At 51.3% G+C, this 24,953-nt stretch overlaps 1 protein-coding gene across 3 annotated transcripts in view; it reads right to left on the bottom strand.

Annotated features, from left to right (window-relative positions):
- kcnab2a (potassium voltage-gated channel, shaker-related subfamily, beta member 2 a) overlaps positions 1-24,953 on the bottom strand; it is a 61,220-nt gene that overhangs the window by 22,349 nt on the left and 13,918 nt on the right. For 2 of the 3 annotated variants that reach the window (XM_036531609.1, XM_036531610.1), the window contains 2 exons: positions 18,384-18,547; positions 16,145-16,186 (listed from right to left, as the gene is read on the bottom strand). In XM_036531609.1, coding sequence (XP_036387502.1) covers positions 16,145-16,186; positions 18,384-18,460 — 119 coding nt within the window. In that variant the 5' untranslated portion in view covers positions 18,461-18,547. Of the gene's footprint in view, positions 1-11,190; positions 11,532-16,144; positions 16,187-18,383; positions 18,548-24,953 lie in introns of those variants that run through there. The other variant, XM_036531608.1, reaches the window with a different exon arrangement.

Here is a 24,953-nt window from a genome sequence, read left to right as displayed (position 1 = left end):
CAACGCTCACAGAGACACACGGATTCAAACACCAACACAGAGAAACACACAGATACAAACACCAACACTCACTCAGATAGACTCACACAGGAACGTGCTCCATCAGTGGAAGCATCAGAGTCCTGACAGACTGCAGCATGCTGTCAGGGCTAAATTTAGGAACTGTGAACTTCTGCACTTCCACAGAAATAAAAAAATAACCAGTCCACCGCAGTCTGGAGGAAGGCTGCAGGGTCTGCTGTGAACCCTTGCCTTTGGGGCCTCACAGAGTGATTAACACACTGCAGAACAGCAGGCAGAAACCTGCCCAATCCCCTCCACAGGGGACAGAGTGCACCGTCTGCCAACCTGACACAGCCGCACTGAGCTCACAGAGACTACATCAACCTGACACAGCCGCACTGAGCTCACAGAGACTACATCAACCTGACACAGCCGCACTGAGCTCACAGAGACTACATCAACCTGACTCAGCCGCACTGAGCTCACAGAGACTACATCAACCTGACACAGCCGCACTGAGCTCACAGAGACTACATCAACCTGACTCAGCCGCACTGAGCTCACAGAGACTACATCAACCTGACACAGCCGCACTGAGCTCACAGAGACTACATCAACCTGACACAGCCGCACTGAGCTCACAGAGACTACATCAACCTGACACAGCCGCACTGAGCTCACAGAGACTACATCAACCTGACTCAGCCGCACTGAGCTCACAGAGACTACATCAACCTGACACAGCCGCACTGAGCTCACAGAGACTACATCAACCTGACTCAGCCGCACTGAGCTCACAGAGACTACATCAACCTGACACAGCCGCACTGAGCTCACAGAATCTCCGTCAACCTGACTCAGCCGCACTGAGCTCACAGAGACTACATCAACCTGACTCAGCCGCACTGAGCTCACAGAGACTACATCAACCTGACACAGCCGCACTGAGCTCACAGAGACTACATCAACCTGACACAGCCGCACTGAGCTCACAGAATCTCCGTCAACCTGACTCAGCCGCACTGAGCTCACAGAATCTCCATCAACCTGACTCAGCCGCACTGAGCTCACAGAGACTACATCAACCTGACACAGCCGCACTGAGCTCACAGAGACTACATCAACCTGACTCAGCCGCACTGAGCTCACAGAGACTACATCAACCTGACTCAGCCACACTGAGCTCACAGAGACTACATCAACCTGACACAGCCGCACTGAGCTCACAGAGACTACATCAACCTGACACAGCCGCACTGAGCTCACAGAGACTACATCAACCTGACTCAGCCACACTGAGCTCACAGAAGCATTCTCTTTCTCTCTGATAAACTGTTCTGGCTGCACTGAGCTCGAAGGCCTTTGTGCTGCAGTCACCAGTCTGGGTTCGGGTCTTTTACACCCTTCGGCATCTCTGTGCATCAGTTTTACAAACATCCCTGTAGAGCAGGATCCCCAGACGGAGCAGCATAAAGTTCTCCCTCAGCCAGACACATCCAGCCCCCTGCTCTCCCGCGGTCTTCATGAGCGGACGCTGATACTCCAGCCCTGTATCTGTGCCTGTGCCACAGGCTGAACGGCATGTGAGATGCCACTGTGAGCTGTCTGTAAAGGAAAAGCCCAAGTAGGGGCCATGACAAGGGGTACACCCCCGGCAATGCCAGCATCCCTCACACTCACACCTCAGAGACACTACAGAAGTGCGCTGTAAGTTTGCAGGGGTCAGAGGGGTATGACAGGGACACACACACGCACACACACGCGGAGACAGCCCACGGCACACTGCGCACTCAGGAAACGTTATGCTGATACGCACTGCAGCCCTGGGGGCTGGGAGTCAGGGCTCGTTATGAGATGTGCCATTCAGAGAGTCGAGGGTGGGGCCCAGCTTCACATATCCAATATCAGCCTATAATCCACCCCTGCCTGTTCATATGGCTCCGCTGGGATCAGACCAGTGAGTGTGTGTGTACGAATGTGGTGTGTGTGTGTGTGTGTATATGAGGTGTGTGCGTGTGTGTGTGTGTATGTGGTGTGTGTGCGCGTGTGTGTGTGTGTGTATGAGGTGTGTGTGTGTGTGTGTGTATGAATGCGTATAAGGTGTGTGTGAGCGTATGAGGTGTGTGTGTACGTATGAGGTGTGTGTGTGCGCGTATGAGGTGTGTGTGTGCGCGTATGAGGTGTGTGTGTGTGTATTACAGGGGAGCACCCTGCTGTGCTCTGAATTATGAATCACACTGGTGTTATTAATAATAATCACACTCCTCTTTAATAATAATGTGTCAAAACAGATGATAAGCAGGGTGATCTACAGCCCAATTTTCCCTCAAGTCTTAAATTTCCTCATTTCTTTCCTCTTAGGAATCCATTAATCTTTCTCTAAAATAGTCTGTTTATCAGTTAATCTGTTTCCCAAACTGAAAAACTTCTAATGCCTCTCTATAGGGTATGCTGCACACTGCCGCTTCACCCAAACACCCTCCCACATCCCAAACAGCTGCTGTTCAGAGGCCTGGTCCTCCCTCCCAGGCCTGCTTCTGAGGCGCGATGTCCACAAAACACTTCAAATGCTTGAAACCCAAACTTCCTTCTCCGTACTAAGATATGTCTACCCACCCTATTATCCCCAAAGACCTGATCTCACAAACCCCCTACACTCTGTCCCTCTTTCGTAACCCACGTAACGTAACCCACTTTCTGAGCTAGTAATTCTAACATAATCCCTCCAGCCAGCCCACAGGGAACAGGTCGCCCCAGAAGGTCTGGATTCCCTGAAGGTTTCCTCTCCTCTATAAAGAGAGTTTCCGGCCACTGCTGTCCTCGGCTCTCCCTGTGGAAACATTTCACTCACGCCTGGTTGTCACACACTGTCCTGTGTCTTTCTATCATGCATCCAGGGCAGCAGTGTCATACGGTGTTAAGGAGAAGGGCTCGTAACCGGAAGGTTGCTTGTTCGATTCCCTCCTGGGGCGCTGCTGCTGTACCCGTGGGCAAGGTAGTTAACCCAGAATTACCTCAGTAAATATCCATGTAAAAACTGAAACTTATGTAAGTGGGATAAGAGTGTCTGCTCAACAATGATGATGATGATGATGATGATGATCCTCATCATCATCATGATCTGTGTCTGTCTGCCAATACTGTGTGAAGCTCTCTGCAGAAAACGTATTTGATGGATTGATGGACTGTTGCTCTCTCTGGAGAGGACAGGAGGGAAAACAGCAAACTCATGCCCCACTGCAGTACCCAACACAGACTGTGAATAGGGGAGGGCTGACATCCCACCCTTCCTCTGAGAGAGACGTCATACCTCCTCATACCTCCTCACTCCTCCTCCTCCTCCTCCTCCCTCACCCTGACCTGTCAGAGCTACTCTGAGATAAAGATTAACTATCTGCAACTTTGCTGGATGAAACTAACTCTGCACACTCAGAGAACACTGCGGCCATTAATGCTGTCAGTGATGTATTAACAGAGGCATTCTGTGCTGTATTATTTAATGTCTTTTACCCATCGCTGAGTTAACTAAGTCCTAATGCACACGTATCACGCTCAGAGTGCTGTAACGCTGGGCACAGAAGGGTCTTTCCACTTCTCTGTGAGTCTCTCTCTCTGCTCAGGGAGAAACGCAGAACATCACACCAGCTATCCACGTCAGATCATCCCCAGCTCTGGGTCAACACCCTCGAATGGAGGTGCAGAGCTGCCAAGGCCCATCCTGCCCACAGCGACCGCGCCAGGAGCTCTGTGTATGACCCTGAGCAGCAGGGGGCCACATTTTAATACCACCATTCCACTACCGCCAAGTTCCCCCTGTGAATAACACCAGCTCAAACCCCTCTCAGGAACCACGTCATTACCCAGGGTGCACTGCTGCCTACCCACCCACTGCTCTGCGCTCTCTGAGAGGAGGGGGTGTGGCCAGTGTGGGTCCACCCCAGTTTATACATCGAGTCCATCCCACCTCACCAGGATCAAAGCACTCATTTTTATTGCCATAGAAACCCATCATCTCCAATTACCATAGAAACCTTACAAGCGCTCTGCAGGAGTGAAGCTGACAGATAGCGTTACTCTCCTTTACAGAACTTCAGCTGCAGACGCTGGATCACAACCCCCATACACAGCACACGCATCAATGACATCACCCAACAAACTGCAGGCCAATACTGAGCCTTCAACCCCACAGCTCTGCTGTGTGAGATGCAGTGCGCAGCCCACACTGGATACCCGATCAAACTCTTCCTTTGGTGCTCAGAAGGAAGAATGCTTCACCGGTTCCCCTGCCATTTAACGCCCTCACTTTGCCTGATTCTTGCATCTGATTTTTCTTCTAATAAACCAGGATTTTCCCTTTCCCCACGTACTGCTTCTCCTCTGGCTTCAGTGGAACAGTTTCTAAACACACAGTCCAGTTTATGAGACACTATATATTAACTGACCTAGATGACCATATAAAAATATAACAGTGTCCTACAGGTTTCCAGAGAAAAAATATTAATGATCTTTGTAGAAACCTTTCTATTTAATGTAATCAAAATGCCTGTAGGGATCTCACAGTTCCTTCGCAAAAAGGTGCCATTTTTTAACATATTTCATTATCAAACACTGAATTGGACAGGCTCTCCTGAGTGTCTCTGTTCACAACGAGGCCACAATAAAGTCAAACAGGTTGGGGTGGAAGCTTCAAAAAGCAAAACCCCGGAAGCATCTCTGGGCTGCCGGAGGGAACAGAACCTGTGTGCCCCACTGGACCAGAGGAGGGGACCAGATCTGCACCTGAGTGTCTGAGAGGGCCTCCCTCTACACCACTGCAGCCTTCAGGTGGAAATTACATTTCTGAAGCCTGCTGTCAGTCCTGATATTAATGTCTAAAAATAACTCACACTTTAATCTTTGTAAATAAGCTCCTATATTTAACTCCACAGAGCTGTTAAAACCTTTACAGGCCTGCTTGTGGTAACTGAAGCCCTGTGAATACTGTATACATGGTGTTTTGTGTACACTGTCCCTGATGTGAACTGAATTAACTCTCCCCTCAGCCTGGCCTGAAAGCCCCGGCCTGAAGGACCCCACATTGGGGGGGCACTCAGACCAGACAGCCTGATTAACAGAGGCAGGATTTACACCCCTGTGGGTAGGATCTCCCATTACTCCCTACACCCCTCAGGACACCCCCTACTACAGAGCCCCAACACACACACAAATACAGACACACAGACACACGCACAAACATGCACACACAGAGACCAACACACACCCACACAAACACACATACAGACACACACCGTACGCTCTCACCGTGTCACTGGAGTACAGATGACACCTGACCCCCAAACACTGGCTCTTACAGCTACACAGAGGGATCGAATGACACAGGTATACAGTTACCACCTACTGGCAAACAACCCACCTCAATATTCACCAAAATCCTCACCGTCCCCCCCACCCAAACTGACCAGCAAAGCCCCCCTGGCAGAGGCGGTGAGGAACTGGGGCCCATTTTGGAAACTCATGAGCTGGTTGGGTGGTGCAGGGTGCCAGGCTTGGCTGTGGGAGGGAGGGGGAGGCAGAGCACTCCGCTAGGCCGTGTTATCGCTATGCAGGCTTTTCGTGAGAGAGAGAGAGAGAGAGAGAGAGAGAGAGAGAGAGAGAGAGAGAGAGACTGAGAGAGAGAGAGAGAGAGAGAGAGAGAGAGAGAGAGAGAGAGAGAGAGAGAGAGAGGGAGACCGAGAGAGAGAGAGAGAGAGGGAGAGAGAGAGAGAAAGAGGGAGAGGGAGAGAGGGGCGAGTGGGCGCCTCTCCGCGCTGCCTTTTTAGCCGCGTTACGCAAGGCCCTGAGAACGGCGCACTGCCAGAGTCAATCCTCCATCCCCTCCCTGGAGGGAGAGTCGCCATGAATAATACAGGGAAAAAACAGAGAGAGAAAAGAGCTGAATCTTCTAACTGTGGAGGAAGTGGAGCAGAAACACAGAGAGAACCATCAGGCATGAGGAGACGAGAGCAGAGAGCGAGGGGGGTGGGGGGGCAGGGGAAGACAGTGTCCCTTCCAGTGCAGTGCTTTACATAACTCTCGGATAACCCAGGTAACTTCCTCGCAATGCTCAGGCAGCTTTCTGGTAACGCCAAAGCAACATCCAGATGACTCGTTACTCCCAGATAATCTCACCCTGTCCCAACAGCCTGTACTGAAAGATACAGCACTAGTGGCAACTATCCCCGTCTGTCTCAGTGTTATTGGCCTAGATTTGGTAGCACTCTTCACTTGCATACTGTAGTATCAGCCATAAACATCGGCTAATCACTGACTAGCAGCTCTTAAAGATTTCTGATTGGTCAGTAGCTCAAACGGGATTCCCTTTGGTCTGTGGATGTACCTGGTTTCTCATTAGTCAACAGCTCTACAAGCTCAAAGACCTTAGAAGAGTTGAACTGGCACACAAGTTAGGGAGATTAGAGGCTGATCACACACCACACACACAGATCGTGACCTTTACATCTCAGGACCAACACAGGGCTGATCAATATTTGATGGGGGTGCTGGTGGAAATGTAAGTCAGAGTTTAATTAAGCCCCCAGCCTTGCACTCCTAGGGGTATCACCTACCCCTCACAAACAAGCCAGCGTAAACACCAGAGCGCTTCGGTGCTGGAGGAGCAGCGGAGGGATAAGTGCAGTCCTCTGAGCCACTCGGTGCTCGAGGCTCAGGCCTGTGGCACAGGTAAAGTCACATTACAGGAAAACAGAACACTATACTGGCAGTTCCACAGAACAGGAGACTCCAGCCAGCCTGCTGATGCAGAGTGAGCAGAGCAGCCTGACCTACAATGAGACACAAGTTCCACACGTGCACACACACACACGCACGCACGCACACACATACACACACACATACACACGCACACACGCGCACGCACACATACACACACACACGCGCACACACGCACGCACACGCACGCACACACACATACACACACACAAACATATACACACACACACACACACACACACATAGTAATACACACACACACAGCAAAAGGAGAGAGGGAAACCGGGGAAAAGCAGACCGGTGGAGAGAGAGAGGAGAGGTGATCCCTGCTGTTAGAGACTCCCAGAGGGATGCATCTCACAGGAGCAGAGGCACAACTTAGCAAACACCATGACCACCGTTTCAGCTCAACAACACACACACTTTGTCTGTGTTTTCTATGCTTTCATCCACAATCCATATTTAAAACAGTGCATTGCTGCCACCTCCTGGATATGTGGGAAAGTACAATGTGTGTTAACCAAGGGGACGCTTAGAGTAACAGGTACTGCAATGCTGAAAAATAAGGGTTTCAGTGCCTTTACTGCACTCGGTTATGAAGCTCCTGTCTCTCTACCACTCCAGCCAGACTCTGGACCGGAGCCACAGACGCTGAAGGTACCACAGCAGAGTAAGAGAAGCCCTGACCCAGCGCTACAGCGCTGTGGGTTGGGACTGAATGTGTGAGACGGAGTACGGTGTCCGAGTTCTGCAAGTACCGTAAGTACAGCGAGTACCATGAGTACTGTCCACAGTTCCAGGACCGCAGTGTCTGGGAGAACTATATGAGAAGATAAGAGGGGCGAGGGCCCTGCTCACGCCCTACCTCTAAGCAGCGCTAAGAGAATGATCATTAAATTACAATGAAATCATGCAACTGTCTTACTTCTCTCTATAGTATCTTTTCTGTAAAATGTGCCCATTGTATTAAGTTATCAAAGGGTGAACACCACTGGAGCAGTGCAGGTCCTCTATGGCTGGCTCGGTTCAGCATCAAAGAAGCAGAACTCTAAGCACTGCTGCCTAACTAGCTGTGAATGAGCAGACACATACTTATACACAGCGGCTAAGAAACGACTGAAACAGATGAACAGTAAAAACCGATCACTTACTAATACCAAAATATGACATGCAGCCAAAACAACTGTCATACCGCATGCAGTGGGTGGGTGTTAAAACACAAACATGACATGGATTTTATTTTTAGGGCGGTTTTATTTAGGACGGTTCCACAGTTTCATATGATAGATTTCTTTATTCTGTACATACAGGACTGACTAACTGACGCTGTATCTCATGTGTCTGTTCTGGTTAGCCGCAGCGCTGAGCTCCTCTGCCTCCTACAGGATTCGAATGCGGTGCCTACACTGTGAAGCACTCAGCCCACAGCACTGTCCTCTGCACGGGTCATAACCCTGCCTGAGCACAATACTCCAGCACAGGGATAAAGCTTGAGCGCACCTTAAAGCATTTAACCCCGACACCATCAGTGAAGGAGCGTTCACCCTGAACAGAGTGTAGGAGGACAGCCCACTAGGTGGCGCCAGATATCCCTTGTGGGGAAGCAGAGCTAAAGCAGAGCAGTTTGTCTGGGATGCAGGCCTGTTTTGTGGTGTAGTGTGTGGTGTGCTGTAGTGGTTAGGAAACTGGACTGGTAAACAGAAGATTGCAGGTCCAATCAGAGGCACTACTGTTGTACCCAAAGTATTTAACCTGCTTGCTCCAACCAGCTCCACCCACAGAGGAAATTTCTCTGTGGCCCTGAAACAGGTGCACACTCTACTCTACACAGACGCACACTGGCACACACATCCACAGGGTGCATGTCTCACTGTCAGAGTGCTTCTCCTGTAGGAGAGCAGGGAGGAGCCCAGCCTGAGTGTGACAGCGTAGTCTCACAGCTCTGTGCAGCCTCCCCCCGTGTCTGCGCAGTCTGCAGACGGGAGTGCAGCACCCTCCTGTGTCTGCGCAGTCTGCAGACGGGAGTGCAGGCCCCCCCCGTGTCTGCGCAGTCTGCAGACGGGAGTGCAGCCTCCCCCCGTGTGTGCAGTCTGCAGACGGGAGTGCAGCCCCCCCCGTGTGTGCGCAGTCTGCAGACGGGAGTGCAGCCTCCCCCCGTGTGTGCAGTCTGCAGACGGGAGTGCAGCCCCCCCCGTGTGTGCGCAGTCTGCAGACAGGTGTGCAGGCCCCCCCTCGTGTCTGCGCAGTCTGCAGACTCGGCAGTGAAATGTATCCGGCTGGGGAGAAAGGCAGGGCGCATTTCAGCGTCCATTAGCGTCCATCAGCAGGATGAAACCCAGCACGGCCACTCTGCAAAAATCAATAGCCCTGCCCCTCTGCGCGGCTGCCCGGTGCATTAGCAGGCACCACTCAGCCTGACAGCGCAGACGACATCCTCTCAACGGGAAAACTGCTCTCCATCAGAGAGGGGCTGCGTGAATTAGCCGAGCTGACAGCCCTTCACTCCTGCTTCAGAAGAGCAAAGCTCCCGCTCTCACCCACCTCTTCCCTCCTGAGAAACTGCAGGTAAGGAGTCGCTGTGAATAAAGAGCTGGCGGTAACACAGGAAGCGTGATATCCCTGGAGCCTGGATTCCTTTACCGCATTGTTTCTATGTGGCTACATGAGCCCCTTAATGTCAACCGGGGCCTGTTGAGTTCAGAGAGCACCAAGCTCAGTCAGCCAGTCCCTTTCTCTCTCATACGGCCCAGCCTGCAGAGGGATCACCCATTACAAACACACATCACATCACATTACAATTGAGTTTACTGTTACAGATACAACGGTAAATCAAATTTCAATGCGTGTCGCAGTTACAGCTGCCTGTTACATTACAGGTGTACTTATTTACAGGAGCACATTACAGCTACAGGTGCTTCAGTTTCATGTCTGTTTCTTTAACAGATGTGATAGAGCCGTTACAGGTGTTACTGCTGTGTTACAGTTGTGTAACAGGTGTGTTACAGTCTGCAGAAAGGGGAGACCGAGTGGGTCTGTGTGGAGGGAGAGGCAGAGACTCTCTCTCTGACCTGATTACAGCCTCATGAAAAGAACAAGGCCTGATCAGGATACAGGTCTTAATTAGGGCTAAGAGCCTCCTCTGGACGGCACTCAGGTGAAGCGGGTAAAGCAGGTAAAGTTTCTGAGAGAAACCAACACCAACACGCAATCCCACAGAGCCACACAGCCATGCCTGCTGCCCGGGAGGACAGAGAGGGCTGAGAGCAGACCACCGGGCAGTGAGCGCGTACCGCTCAGCGTGACAGCGTAGCATCCTCACGTCTCCGCAACGTACGCGGCGAGTCCTGGCGCCCGACGCATAACCCGCGTAATGCTCCAGCGGCCCGTGACGCCCCAGCAGCCCGACACGCCCCAGCGGCCCGACACGCAAGGGTGACTGCGCTTTACAGAAAAGGCATGACCGCTGGTGTTTTTCTGACACACAACACCGCCCTCTGTCAAAAACAGCAGCTGTCCCCAGCACCCAGCCCCCACTCCCACCCCCCCACCCCCTACACTGACCCGCCCCACCCTCTCACCAGCACTCAGATCTCTGGATCAGGCAGAGGTCCTGGGACATTCACCACACCTGCATGAAATATTCATCACTGTTTTGGGGGGGACGACCACTCACAAGCTCACTGGTCACAGAGATGCAGGACTCTGGGATGCTTTGTTTAACAGTACAGTCACCCAGACCCGTACACAGTCACAGTCACCCAGACCTGCAAATCATCTCTCGCACTACAGCAGAGAACAGGTTTACCTCTCCTTCTCCTGTGACTCAGAACTGTAGTGACCCTGACGAATACTGTAACTTTACACGAGCCACAGGTGTTTATGTGAGGGTGTTGGCATCAAGCCTCTATCAAGCTTCTACCTTTTAAATGCTTTTAAAAGCACTTTAAATCACATGGCACAAATAAGTTCTATGACCTGCTGTCACAGACAGGAGCACAACTTGACCTGCAGTGTACCTGTGCGCCATTCCCGCTAACAGGTCAGTCAGCCCCTGTTCCTCTTTCACTCACCTTCCCCTCCCCACCTGCGGTGCTTCACTGACACAGCCTCCACACAGACACACACTGCCCCTTTCAGTCGCCTGGTCCACCAGTCTACGAAACTTATACTCCATACCTGGCTACTAGCAGACCCCCTCTGGCCACCTGGTCCCCCTGTCAGTCTTACTCAGACCACAGCTGCTCTACCCCCATACCCTTACCTGTACTTCATATCAGGCTGGTAGGAGACCCCCTTTGGCCATCTGGTCCCCCAGTCCACGATACTCATACTCCATACCTGGCTACTAGGAGACCCCCTCTGGCCATCTGGTCCCCCGGTCTGTCTCACACTGCAGCTGCTTGGCCCCCATGCTCTCACCTGTACTTCATACCGGTCTGGTAGGAGACGCACTCCTCCAGGACCAGGCCGTTCATTCTCAGAAAGTCCTCCATGTTGCGGATCTGGGCAGCGAGCCGCTGCTCACGCTGCCGGTGCTGGTGGGCGTGGTCGGCATGGCGGGCGGTGCCCAGGCCCTGGTCGGAGTGGTAGCGGCTGATGCTGCTGCGGATGCTCTCGCTGTAGGACATGGACAGCATCTTCCCGCCGCTGCCGCTGCTGCTGCTCTTCCTCACGCCTGACCCTTTGGGGATCTGTAGGGTTTCCGCATGGACACTGGGTTTGCGGCTGAGGGGCCCCCCCGCGTACCCGCCTGCGAACATGCTCCCCCCGCCCGCTCGCCTGCCGCGGACACCGTAAAGGAGGAGAGCTGGGAGTCTGAGACGGCCGGCTGCCACCACCTGCTTAAGTAGCACCTGCTTACATGCTCCCTGGGCTGCTTCCTGTAACCCGACCCGCCCCCCCCCCACCCCCCCTCCCCGGGGACACGGTGGCAGTGACAGTGACAGCTCCCGAGTGTGCACGTTGCACGTGCACGTGCACATGCACTGCCACAGACACAAACCCAGAGGCATGCGCCAGCTCTGACTGCAGGGGTCCGGTCAGGAGTGCAGTACGCATTCAGGCATGCAGGGGGCGCTGTGGAAGTGCAGGGGGATGGGGGTGGTGAACTCAGATGCGCGGGTATTAAAAAGAAATATTTCCACAGTTGCCAGCTAACCTGCATTTGTTAACAAGACAGACCAGCCCACAGACAATCACAGGTCAGAGACCAACCTCCAAATCTAACCAGCACACACACTACACACTCTCCCTTCTCCAGCGCCATCTCTCTCTCTCTCTGCCTGTGTAGACACCATGTGGCTCAGAGAGCAAACGCAGGGGAAACACCTGGCTACCGTGGAGAACTGCTTCATGGAGTCAGTACGGATCACTTACTGATACCGCACTGCAAAGAGCTCAGACATAAAGCAGGACATTTATTAAACTCAGTGTTTCCAAACAATACATTCTCAAGTATACTACAGTACAGTCACAGCATTCAGATGTTCTAGATTCCCAGTGTTAAGACATCAGTCTATACTTAGCCTGTCCACCTCAGATTTAATAAAAATAAATACCTGGAGGTTCTTGAACATGCCGATTTCAAAAATCATAATCATAAATTTATCACACAAAAAAGTCACACGAATATAAACTCCTGGTTCTGTAGTGCGTCAGCCATCCTGTGTCCACCTGTGAGTCTCTTCTCTCCCCACGGGGCAGTGTACACCCTGCAGGGAGCCCCTCTGTCCTGTCTGCCCCTGCACTGAGAGGCCCACTGAGGCACTCACTCCGCCCGGTCACCTGAAACCTCGTTCCTGCAGATCGAACCCGTGTTCATCTGACAGACCTGAAACACTGGGGATGGGGGCTGTGCAGGTATCTGCTAGGTGCAATAACAATCAGGACGCAAACTGGAGCCCAGGGATTTTAAGGAAATGCTCTGTGCTTCTAAGGTAGCTGCCTGCTTGATGTTGTTTCCTCTAATGCTCTGCAAGCCACTCTGCGTAAGAGCATCTGACAAATAAATAGAGACCAATCATAGTCTCTTCATTATCATTATCATTATTGGCTTTATTGACTGATGCACCTGTAGCGACGGCCTCCATCTCTGACCACGGACAGCAGAGGACTGCTGCATTTGCTGAAGCATATATGTACTCCATGCACGCATACACATACATACACATACACACTCGAATGTGTACACAGATGCTGTACCTAGCATTTTATAGCACTGATACCAAAGCGCTGGTATCAAAGATGTCTATCACATAGTAGTGACGCTCTGCTCGTCTTCTGAAAGCTGAACACAAAGCCGTTTGATTTTAAATCTTCAGTGAATGAGAACACAGCTCCCCCCTCTACCCTGACCCCACGCTCCGCACCACCCTAACACACAGAGGGAGAGAAGATACAGGCCGGGCAGCATAACCATGCATCTCCAACAGGACACACACGCACTCACACACGCACTCACACAAACACATACACTCACACACACACGCACGCACCCACACAAACACATACATTCACACACACACGCATGCATGCACCCACACACACCCAAACACTCACACACACAACCCATTTCTCTAGCCCAAAACACACACACACAGAATCGAGGCTGACACTCACCTGGTTTCTTGGGGATCTGCTCATGAACAGGAGCCCCTGGTTTCAGACTCTGCTTATAAGCGCTGACTGCTGCCCGAGAGGCAGAGATCCACCCAAACTGGGAGGGTCTAACTGGGAAGCGTCTAAACCAATTAGCGAGTGAGGAAGTGCCTCCTGCACAGCCCTTCCCCCCACTGGCAGATTTCATAAAGAAAATCCATTTATGAGATTTAGGAGCCGGCATGTTTTGCGAACCACAGCAAATATTATCAGCTCTAAATTATTCACAGCAGCTTTCTGCTAAAAGGGTTTGATCGTTTTTCCACAGGACAGGATCTTAAGCCTTTTCAGCTTGTAATGAGTCCCATGGCTGCAACACGTAAACATGAACACGTACATACAAACACGCATGTAATCATGAACACACAAACATACACACACACACACATACACGCACACACACACACTCACACTCACATCACAAAATTACACACAGACCTCTTCAGCTTAACCTCACAGCCCACCCCATCGCAGCGCAGGTTCAAACCAGATGAGCTAACCCCTCACAGCCAGCTGGACCCTGTGTGGACCCCGTGTGGACCCCGTGTGGACCCCGTGTGGACCCCGTGTGGACCCCGTGTGGACCCCGTGTGACAGCGCAGTCTTCCAGGCTACACAGAGCAGCGGCGGCACCCTGACTTTGGTAGGGCAGAGTAACCAGGGACGGGATTCCAGGAGGCTGTGACACTTCCACACATCAGTGTGTCCCCCAAAGCAGGAAAGGGTGGGAACAGCCCCGACTTTACATCAGAAACCCTGACACTGTCATTCTCTACTAAACATTACCAGGACTGATCTGGGTTCAGTAGGCTTTACTGAGAAGGTGTGAACAGGACTACAAGAGCGATGGTAAAGCCATTCTCTTCTCAGTGGTACCGGGACTGATCTGGGTTCAGTAGTCTCTGCTGAGAAGGGGTGGACAGGACTACAGGAATGACAGCAGAGTGGGGCAGTGACCTCTCTCTGCAGCGCGCTCTCTAACAGAGAGAACACACACTCACAGGGAGCGACACCACAATAAAACCTCCATTTCCTGCATAGAGCGGTGTCTGTCTGCGCGCATAATGCGGACCGCATCACTGTCCGTGGAGGTCACAGGTCGCAGCGAGACGCCGTGCCACCAGCCCAGAGACAGTCACACTGACCAGGGGATATTCACCAGCTGCACTTCCACTGCCCTGCTTTAGTACTGCACCTTACACCCCTGTACCTGTCTACACCTGAGGGGTTTGTACAGCAAACGCACCTGCAGCCTGCTGGCCAGGCCCGGACACAGACGCTTCTTTGGCCACAGCCTGAGTCAAGTACGTGTGTTTCTGATGTCAATTACCAAGCGTATAAAGACAGAGTTTTAGAGAGCAGGGCAGACTGGACAGAGATCTCCATCAACAAGGGAGTATTGGGCAGAAAAGGATGTGTGCACACCCCCTGCCCCAGGTCAGAGAGGACGCTGAGCCCAGAGGACTGACCGATCCACTGCTGAATTTGCGGGGTTTAGCAGGTTGTTTTACGGACGAATGCAGACAAACTGCAAAGATCTGCACAGAGAGAAAGGATCCAAAGCTCTTCTCAGGGATTCCACGCTGTCAGGGCTTTTAACACCACATCAGCAAAAAGCTCCTTTTCCTCTGACCGTAAAACATACTCCCCCAACAGCACTGACTGAAACAGCGCCCCCATCAGGGCCCAAAAGAAACACACAGCAGGATCTCGAACCCAAGACCAGCACACAGCGCACACCTGGTTGCTTACCTGCCCTCACTCTCTGAGCGAGCGTGACTTTCTGCCTCAGCTCGCGGTTCCTGCACCGGGAGGAAGTGTGTGACTGCTGAAGCCAGGCAGGCTGGGGACACACCCCATCAGGGTGCAGGGATGGGATGGGCACTTTGCAGAGGGCGATATTTTTGCTGAAATACCCCCCTCTGCAGACAGCACCTCGTTTCCTGCCCTGGTGACAGTGGCAGCGCTCTGCAGAGGGTTCGGACCGCGGGAGGGCGGCGGTTCGATTTTCAGACGGGACAACACAGCTGTGCCGCTGAACCGCTACAGCAGGTACATCTACCTCTAAAGCTGGATGCTGTTTAGAAGGTGAGACATGCAAAAACTGCCCTGTGTAAAGATATATGCCAAGATATTAAATGATGTTATGCAGAAGGCCTTCAACCTGAGGTGGCCTGACACAAATCACCAAGATCTTCAGAATTCAAAGAATTCAGCTCTTTGTAACTGAAACACTCCACAGGGTTACCACCACTCTCACAGAGTTAAAGAGTCAAACAGGGCCTTTTCTAGTGTACAGAAAGCAACAGCAGGACAGTACTCACAGTGCATACGCACATATTTTAATAAGAGAGGTATTTTACCTTCACACCGGTCATCAGGAAAGGTTTAGCACCTTTCTGTAACTTACTGCTCAGAACAGGCCATCTGATACCACACACACTACCAGAGAAATGATACCACACACACACTACCAGAGAAATGATACCACACACACACTACCAGAGAAATGATACCACGCACACTACCAGAATTTAGCAGAGAAATGTTCTTCCACAGAGAGTGAGTCACAGCAATACGCAGGTTCACACACTCAGTTAAGGAGATATTAGCATTTACTTTGACGATTAACTGCCACCTGGACTTTGCCCAGCAGGACGTCCCGGCAGAGAGGAGAAGCCCCCGGGCACAGGAAGAGGAAAAGAAGGTGCAGTACCTGTAAAACTGCAGCTGACGCTTGGGGCTTCCATAGCGAGCACTGCGGCAGCAGGAGAGGGAGAGAGAGGGGGGGAGAGGGAGAGAGAGGAGAGAGGTGTTAGTTTAGCATATCACTTAGAGAGGAGAGAGGCTTTGGTTTAGCATTGAACACAGAGGAAAGAGAGGTCTTAGTTTAGTATGTAACACACACACACAAAGACACACAGAGGAGAGAGGTCTTAGTGTAACAAATCACTCAGAGAGGAGAGAGGTTTTAGTTCAGCATGTCACACACACACACTCACAGACGAGAGAGGTCTTGGTTTAGTATGTCACACAAAGAGGACAGAGGTCTTGGTTTTGTATGTCACACAAAGAGGACAGAGGTCTTAGTTCAGCATGTCACACACACACAGAAGAGAGGTCTTAATTAAACATGTCACACACACCAACACACAGACACACACACACACACACACACACACACAGATCTTAGTTTAGCGTGTCAGGCAGAGAGAACCACACAAACACACAAACATACAGCTGCTGTAACGCACAGATTAATTAGTAATGTGTTGGAAAAGTGCTGCAATGACACTAATTACACAGCTTTTGATCATAATTACAGTTGACCAAGACAAAGCCCTTTATACCCCCTGAAACACAAACCTATGGGAAGAATACATTATTCAGACGCCATTCCTTAGAGAGAAGAACACACGAATGCACTGCACCGTGTCACAGCGTGTGCTCCTGGCCCTGAGATCCTTCGCAAACGATCACACTAAAGACCTAAAGTAGGGCAGAGTGCATGGCTCTTACCCTGGGCCTCTCGCTCACAGGCCGTGAGAATGACCACAGACATTACATTACATTATTGGCATTTGGAAGATGCTCTTATCCAGAGCGACTTACATAGCTTACAATTTTTACATGTTATCCATTATGACAGCTGGACATTTACTGAGGCAATTCTGGGTTAAGTAGCTTTCCCAAGGGTACAACAGCAGTGCCCCAGTGGGGAATCAAACCGGCAACCTTTTGGTAATACGTCCTGCTCCTTAACCACTATGCTACACTGCCGTAACGCAAGGGCCTGAAGCGTGATATTACATGGAGTTTTCAGCCTCAGTTTTCAAGCTTTCAGAGTTCAGCAAAAAAATGCAACAACTAGGTTAAAAATTGAAATGTAAAAGCTTATTTTAATATTACATTAGTTAGCTGCTTAGCAGGCGCTCTCACCCAGAGCAACTTACAAAGCTTCCACATAATACATCTATAGAGCTGGATGTTCATAAATGAATTCAGCTGAAGAAACTTGCTCTAGGGTATAACAGCACTCCTTCCGTCTCACCACCACACACACTGCTGATGAGCTGTAGGCATCCAGCCACCTGCTGGTAGTTAGTGAAATGGCAGGTGTCAGAGTATAAGCTGTTTGACCTAGGCGTGTCCACCAGAACTGAATAAAAAACATCCATCATGTTTGTCATGGCCAAACTCTACAGGATATGACATAATGAGTTCCCTGTGGCCATGTGCACCTCCCCCCTGGCTTACACATTCTTCTGTTAAATTATATTAGAAATTGAAAAATGAGGATGATCATACAACTGTTGGAGGTGTAGGAGGAGGCTGCAGGAGATGGACTACTGGATTCGTGAATGTCAAAGGAAAAACAGCAAGCACACCTGATCGCTGATCCATCTCAACAGCCAGACACCTGTCCAGCCTGAGAAACAGCAGTCAGCTGAACTGTGTTACTGCATGCACACCCAGCCTGTGTTACTGCATGCACACCCAGCCTGTGTTACTGCAGGCACACCCAGCCTGTGTTACTGCAGGCACACCCAGCCTGTGTTACTGCAGGCACACCCAGCCTGTGTTACTGCAGGCACACCCAGCCTGTGTTACTGCAGGCACACCCAGCCTGTGTTACTGCAGGCACACCCAGCCTGTGTTACTGCATGCACACCCAGCTTTACTGGAGACCTGAAACTCTGCTGCTTCCTCAGCAGCCTTCAGGGAAACTGAGAGACTACACACACACACACACACACACACACACACACACACACACACACACACACACACACACACACACACACAGAGTGTGTGTGCATTTATGCATGTGTGAGTGTGTGTAAGACTGTGTGTGTGCGCATGTGAGCACATGTGCATGTGTATGTGCGTGTGTGTGTGTGTATGCGCATGTGTGTGTGTGTATGCGTGTGTGTGTGTGTGTGTGTGAGATTCACCTGTAGATCATGCCGGGGGAGCCGGTCTGTCGGAGTGAGAGGCGAGCGGGCGAGTCCGTGGTGGATTCAGGATACATGGAGGCAGGGGGTGACGGTGCCGAGGGCCTGCAGGACAGTCTCACCCACGGTGCAGCCGGGAGGTCTCTCTGCCACGCTCAGGGCCTCTGTGGAGAGAGAGACTGAAACATCACAAATGTAGTGCTAACACAGGCAGCTAGCCACCCACATACACACACAGGACAGTTTACTGCTGAAAACACTCCCACTGTGATCTCTCAAACACACTCTGAATCGATTCTTTCTGGGAGATGCCTGCTGGTGCATGGAGCCAGATAAATGTGGCTAAGTCTCATCGCCTTGTGGGTTTTGCCATATGGGTAGAGAAGCATTTATTTCCCACTCCTGGCAGAAACTCATGGGGGGACAATTACGATAACAGCAGCAAGAGCAAATTTTCAGAGGCCAAGTGAATCATGACACAAAGAAAAATGTTTCACGTGGGAAAATATGACTAACAGGGCATGTCATTCATGGATTTCAAAAAGAGGGAGTGAGGGGGAGGAAAGAAAGTCTGAGGAAAAACTCTCGGCTTGGAAAAGCACAGCACGGTAGTAGCTCGTAGCTGCAAGCTTTGCTGGAGAGATGGTCTGTATCTGTGGCTGCTGTAGCTGCTCATTGTGACATCAGCTGCACGTGTTAGAATGTTCTGATTCTGAATGTTCTATCCATGTTAGTCAATGTGAAACCTTTTCATGTAAAACTGTAAATATCTAAAAAAATTCAAGTCTTAACACAAAGAGCACAAGCAACGCCATCCCATTCTAGCTGTAGGTATTAGCCAAGTTTTGTAAGTGTAGCTGGGAAGATGTAGGAGTTACATACAGATAATTAGATAGAATAAGAGGAATAAAAAATATTAAGGAAGGTAAGTTGGCGTGTTCAAACCAACATAACAATAAACTCACTCACACAATGGTTTTTATAACATGAGTCTTACTGCCATTTAGAATTACAAAAGTATTGTCATTTCACACATTTACCACTAGATGGTGGCATTGTTTCAACTTAGCTGTGCTTTACACAGGACCAAGGCAGATGGATGAAGGACTAGTGTTCAGTATCCTACCAAAAGTCATGGTCCATCCTGACTCTAATTGCAGGAATACGAGTGTGACGACAGGTTTGATGAGGCGCGGTCTGAAGAGAATAACATCCCAACACTGGCCAGCTCAGAGCTCCAACCTCAACCCAGCAGAACGTCTTTGGGATAAACTGGAAGGCAGAATTAGGGCGAGGAGCTTCCTAACTCTTTAAAGGATGAGTGGAGTACAGTGTTACCCGCTTTCTGCTGGAAGTTAGCAAAAAGTCTTCCACAACACATTTAGGCAGCAATTTCCTGGTATAAAGACACATTAAATTCCATTTCAGATCTCTGGATGGAAGAAAACATTCTTCACTCCACAAGAGTGTCAGCCTGAACACTGGACAGCACCCCAGTAACCTTCAATAGAGTGACACCTCCACCGGCCTGACCATAAAACCCCTCACCAGCAGGCAGTTCAATGCTCGTTTCAAACATCTCTCTGACAACAAATCCATTTGTCTTTATGTATGTAGGACAAAACTGAATTACCATCCTGTCCACAATTTATTTACAGTTATCTAGTTCATAGGCAGAGTGAGGGGGGGAACCAAACTCAAAAGCCAGCCCCTGTACCAGTGTATCATTCTGGATAGCAGTCTCTCACAGTGCAAGCCTGAGTGCCAGTCTCTCACAGTGCCAGTCTCTCACAGTGCCAGCCTGAGTGCCAGTCTCTCACAGTGCCAGCCTGAGTGCCAGTCTCTCACAGTGCCAGCCTGAGTGCCAGTCTCTCACAGTGTCAGCCTGAGTGCCAGTCTCTCACAGTGCCAGTCTCTCACAGTGTCAGCCTGAGTGCCAGTCTCTCACAGTGCCAGCCTGAGTGCCAGTCTCTCACAGTGCCAGTCTCTCACAGTGCCAGTCTCTCACAGTGCCAGTCTCTCACAGTGTCAGCCTGAGTGCCAGTCTCTCACAGTGCCAGTCTCTCACAGTGTCAGCCTGAGTGCCAGTCTCTCACAGTGCCAGCCTGAGTGCCAGTCTCTCACAGTGCCAGTCTCTCACAGTGTCAGCCTGAGTGCCAGTCTCTCACAGTGCCAGCCTGAGTGCCAGTCTCTCACAGTGCCAGCCTGAGTGCCAGTCTCTCACAGTGCCAATCTCTCACAGTGCCAGCCTGAGTGCCAGTCTCTCACAGTGCCAATCTCTCACAGTGCCAGCCTGAGTGCCAGTCTCTCACAGTGCCAGTCTCTCACAGTGCCAATCTCTCACAGTGCCAGCCTGAGAGCCAGTCTCTCACAGTGCCAGTCTCTCACAGTGCCAGTCTCTCACAGTGCCAGCCTGAGTGCCAGTCTCTCACCCCTTTGCTTGCTGCAATGAGAAACTGCACTGAGATGTTGAAACACTAATAACTCCTAGGTTTTCTGGGCTGAAAACTATGCATCTTATCATAACACTGTGCCCAGTGGTGCGCATCGCTCCGGGGGCACCGGTCCTCTCCTGACTGCAGGGGTGAGGTCACCGTGCCGGCGGCCACGCCCGCTCTGCAGGTGTGTTGGGTTTCAGACTCTGCTGCGGTGCGCAGGCGGACAGCTGACCGGGCACTCCCGCAGCCTGCACGGGATCGAGTTCTGCGCAGGAACACAAAGCTACGCGCAGAGGTGACTGCATTGATCCGAGCTCGCAGATACTGAAGCCCTGAAGCGAAAGAACGCTCTAACTCGGGGACAGAGGAAAGTCAACCCCCTCCCGCCTCGTCTCAGCTGACATCATTCCCACGGAATGTCACCTGGCAGGAAGAGGCGGCACCCGGCCATCCTGCAAAGTCACCTGGAGGAAGAGAGAGAGGGTCACAGAGCACTTCTCTAATTACCAGAGAGCAGAGCCAGTACAGACAGAGAGGGGCAAGGGAGAGAGAGAGGAGAGAGAGAGCGAAGTGAAGTCACCGATCTCTCCTGGGCCATGTGGTCAGGCCACGTGTGCGGTCATTCAGAGCACTGCCAGGTGCACCCCCATGCAGGCAGTGTGCCTGAACCCCCATCCCGCCACCCCCCGGGCCCTGAGTTAGCAGTAACCATGGCTACAGTGGCGCACCCTTCCCGCATGTGCTGCAGGGCTGCGGATGGCTGCTGCAGCAGGAGCCCCCCCTCATGACCAGCTCCTGCCTCTCACACGCAGCCGCAACGCAGGCCTCGTGAATAATGCACGCCACACCCGCTTCTGCTTGAGTTTTGTGTGTTTTTTTGGTTGTGTTTTTGTGCAAGTCATTCTAAGCTGCACTCGCAAGAACACAGGGAGTCCTCCTCCTGGCCTCTGAACAGCACTCTGACCGCTGCAGCTTCAGGTAACCGGGGAGGAGAGCCACGCTTCAGCTGCTTCAGCTGATCCAGGAGAGAGAGCCAGGAGAGGATGGCCCTGAATGATGACTGAAACCCTGGTGCAGGAGAGAGAGCCAGGAGAGGACGGCCCTGAATGATGACTGAAACCCTGGTGCAGGAGAGAGAGCCAGGAGAGGACGGCCCTGAATGATGACTGAAACCCTGGTGCAGGAGAGAGAGCCAGGAGAGGACGGCCCTGAATGATGACTGAAACCCTGGTGCAGGAGAGAGAGCCAGGAGAGGACGGCCCTGAATGATGACTGAAACCCTGGTGCAGGAGAGAGAGCCAGGAGAGGACGGCCCTGAATGATGACTGAAACCTTGGTGCAGGAGAGAGAGCCAGGAAAGGACGGCCCTGAATGATGACTGAAACCCTGGTGCAGGAGAGAGAGCCAGGAGAGGACGGCCCTGAATGATGACTGAAACCCTGGTGCAGGAGAGAGAGCTGCTGCCCTCACTGTGACCCCATTCACACCACCTGCAGACACGCACACCAGCGCAGTGCACCGGTGGTGTGTTTCACCGGTGTTTGTCTCTCTTGCTCTGTGTCTCCTGCTGCATAGAGAGATGCCTCTAAGTAATGTCTTACACGAAGGATGTTCCTGTTTCCCCCTCTCTCTTTCTCTCTTTCTCTCGCTCTCTCTCTCTTTCTCTCGCTCTCTCTCTCTCTCTCTCTCACATACGCGCGCACACACACACAGTATCATGTGTGTCAGTCTGCATGTTAGTGTGCAATGAGTTCCACCAAGGTGTAAGGCAGTGTCCTGTCAGAGCGTATGCAAACCGCTGTGAGTCTGTGCTGTCAGCACGTGTGTCTGTATCTGTGCAACACTAACACCACAAGACTATGCAGAAACAAGAGATGTGGGGGTCACACTTCGTAACCCCCCTCCAGACACACACACACACACACACACACACACACACAGCGACAGACAGAGACACATCCGATTGGTGAGCCCTGTCAAGCAGCTGCACTGTGATTGGTCAGAGACCTGCTGCAGAGAGGTGAGGCACAGCAACTCCTCTCCCCTGCTCTCTCCCTGTCTGCACTCTCTCTCTCGCTGCACGCATATACACCGCCAAAGTTAAAAACTCTGCATGCAACTGCACACAAAACAACAGGGATAGTAATGTACCGTTACCCCTTTCTTCACAGAACAATTGGAGCTGGGATTAGTGTTAAAAAAAACTGATCCAGGACCAGTGGATCTGCAGCTGCAGATTCTGGGACTTCAGAGAGCTACAAGATGCAATGTGACCACTTCTGTCTCTATTTGATTAAACAAACAGCAAATATAAAAGGCAGCAAACATTTTCCAGGCAAAGGGCCATGTCTGCCGGGAAATAAAGCAGAGAGAGAGAGCGACAGGCAGCCCGTCTGAGGCAGCAGGAGGTGGCGAGGCGAGGCCCCTTCCTACACAAATCCACAAACACTCATTACGGCGTGTGAGGGAAACGTGTGGTATGAGGAAAACAGACACGCAGGACTGTGATTAAGGCATCAGGGTCTTCAGCATCTCCACACTGCTCATCAACGGGAGGGCGAGGAGTCAGTCAACACCCCGCGTGTCTCACTGACAGGGCCTGTCAGTCAGGGTGAGGGCAGGCCTCTGGGCTCCATGGACCCCTCTCTCTACCACCCCCTACTGGGCAAGTCACACACTACTGGCATGGCTCAGACAAAATTTAAATTTGCCATCTTTTCGGCACAAGTTTTGAATTCAGCTGAAATTATACACATAAACAGGCTGTAACTGTGAAACTTTTGGCTAAAAGAATTTTGGAGAGATACTGGTGTTTTGAGATTTTCTAATCACACATAACTATGCAAACCAAACTGTAATACTGTCCACAAATTACTAACCTGTATTACTATTGCTACTACTGTATCACTAACCAAATACTGTCAAGAAATCACCCTGGTACCAACACTGCATATTCCAACAGTGCGTGTGTGTGTGTGTGTGCGCGCCTGCATGATGTGTGCTTCCATGTTTATATACCGCGCACTCTGAGAATGTGTTACATAAATAAAACGGTCTTAAAAACACTTCCTCCTGGACAGGTGCAGTTATTTTTAAACTACCATTTTTGGAGGGAACAGCCAGCTTTCTGTGCTTATATCAGCCCTATTTCCACTCTGTACTAGGGTCCAGCCTCAGCTCTGCAGTGGGGCCCTGTCTGCACTCTGACCTCCATGCTGGGGCCCTGTCCGAACAAGCTCCATGCTGAGGCCCTGTCCAAACAAGCTCCATGCTGAGGCCCTGTCTGAGCTCTGAGCTCCATGCTGGGACCCTGTCTGAACTCTGTGGTGATGACCTAGACTGAGCAGTGATCTCCATGCTGAGGCCCTGTTTGAGCTCTGAGCTCCATGCTGGGACCCTGTCTGAACTCTGCGGTGATGACCTAGGCTGAGCAGTGATCTCCAGGCTGAGGCCCTGTATGACCCAGACAGACCAGCTCCTCTTTCACAATGCTCCAAAACACACATGCTGTCAGAGCACAGTTTCCACCAGGGGGCACTCTCGGGGGTCTGCACATTTCAACAGAAGGAAATGTGTGCAGCCTCCATGACAACACTGGGAAAAAGTGCATATCTATCCCGACAGGCCTGTCAACTGCTGTCTGCTCAAAGCAAGCCCCACCGACAGGCACCACCATCATTCCTGACCTGGCAAGACCTAAACACAGCCAGAGAGGAGACTCAGCTCCGCACCTCTACCTGAACCTGCTCTCACAGCTACACTTGCGGCGTGTCTGAGTCTCCGAGTCTCTCCCTCAGCTCTGCCTGTTAATGTGGGAGGTACGCAGGTCAATGAGGTAAATGCCTTTCATAAGGTCAATTCACAATAAGAAAATTCATTACCAAATAACTAAAATGTCATATCCAGGGGTGCATTCCAGGACTTCAGAAAAGGGAAAATTAATACCATTAACAACTAAACATCAAACGTGTCTCAAACATGGATCACCCTACACATTCATTCAGTAAACATTATGCATTGTGCATTAAGACTCACATTTGTCTTGGACCTAGTGCTGGAATCACCAGCGTTTTTGCTGCAGCTGTTAAAGCCATTAGCATGCTGAATCCAAATCTGCACCTTCTCTGCTTGG

Source organism: Megalops cyprinoides, chromosome 6 (assembly GCF_013368585.1).
Source record: "Megalops cyprinoides isolate fMegCyp1 chromosome 6, fMegCyp1.pri, whole genome shotgun sequence".
Lineage (NCBI taxonomy): Eukaryota > Metazoa > Chordata > Actinopteri > Elopiformes > Megalopidae > Megalops > Megalops cyprinoides.
This window is presented reverse-complemented; position numbering and strand designations above follow the sequence as displayed.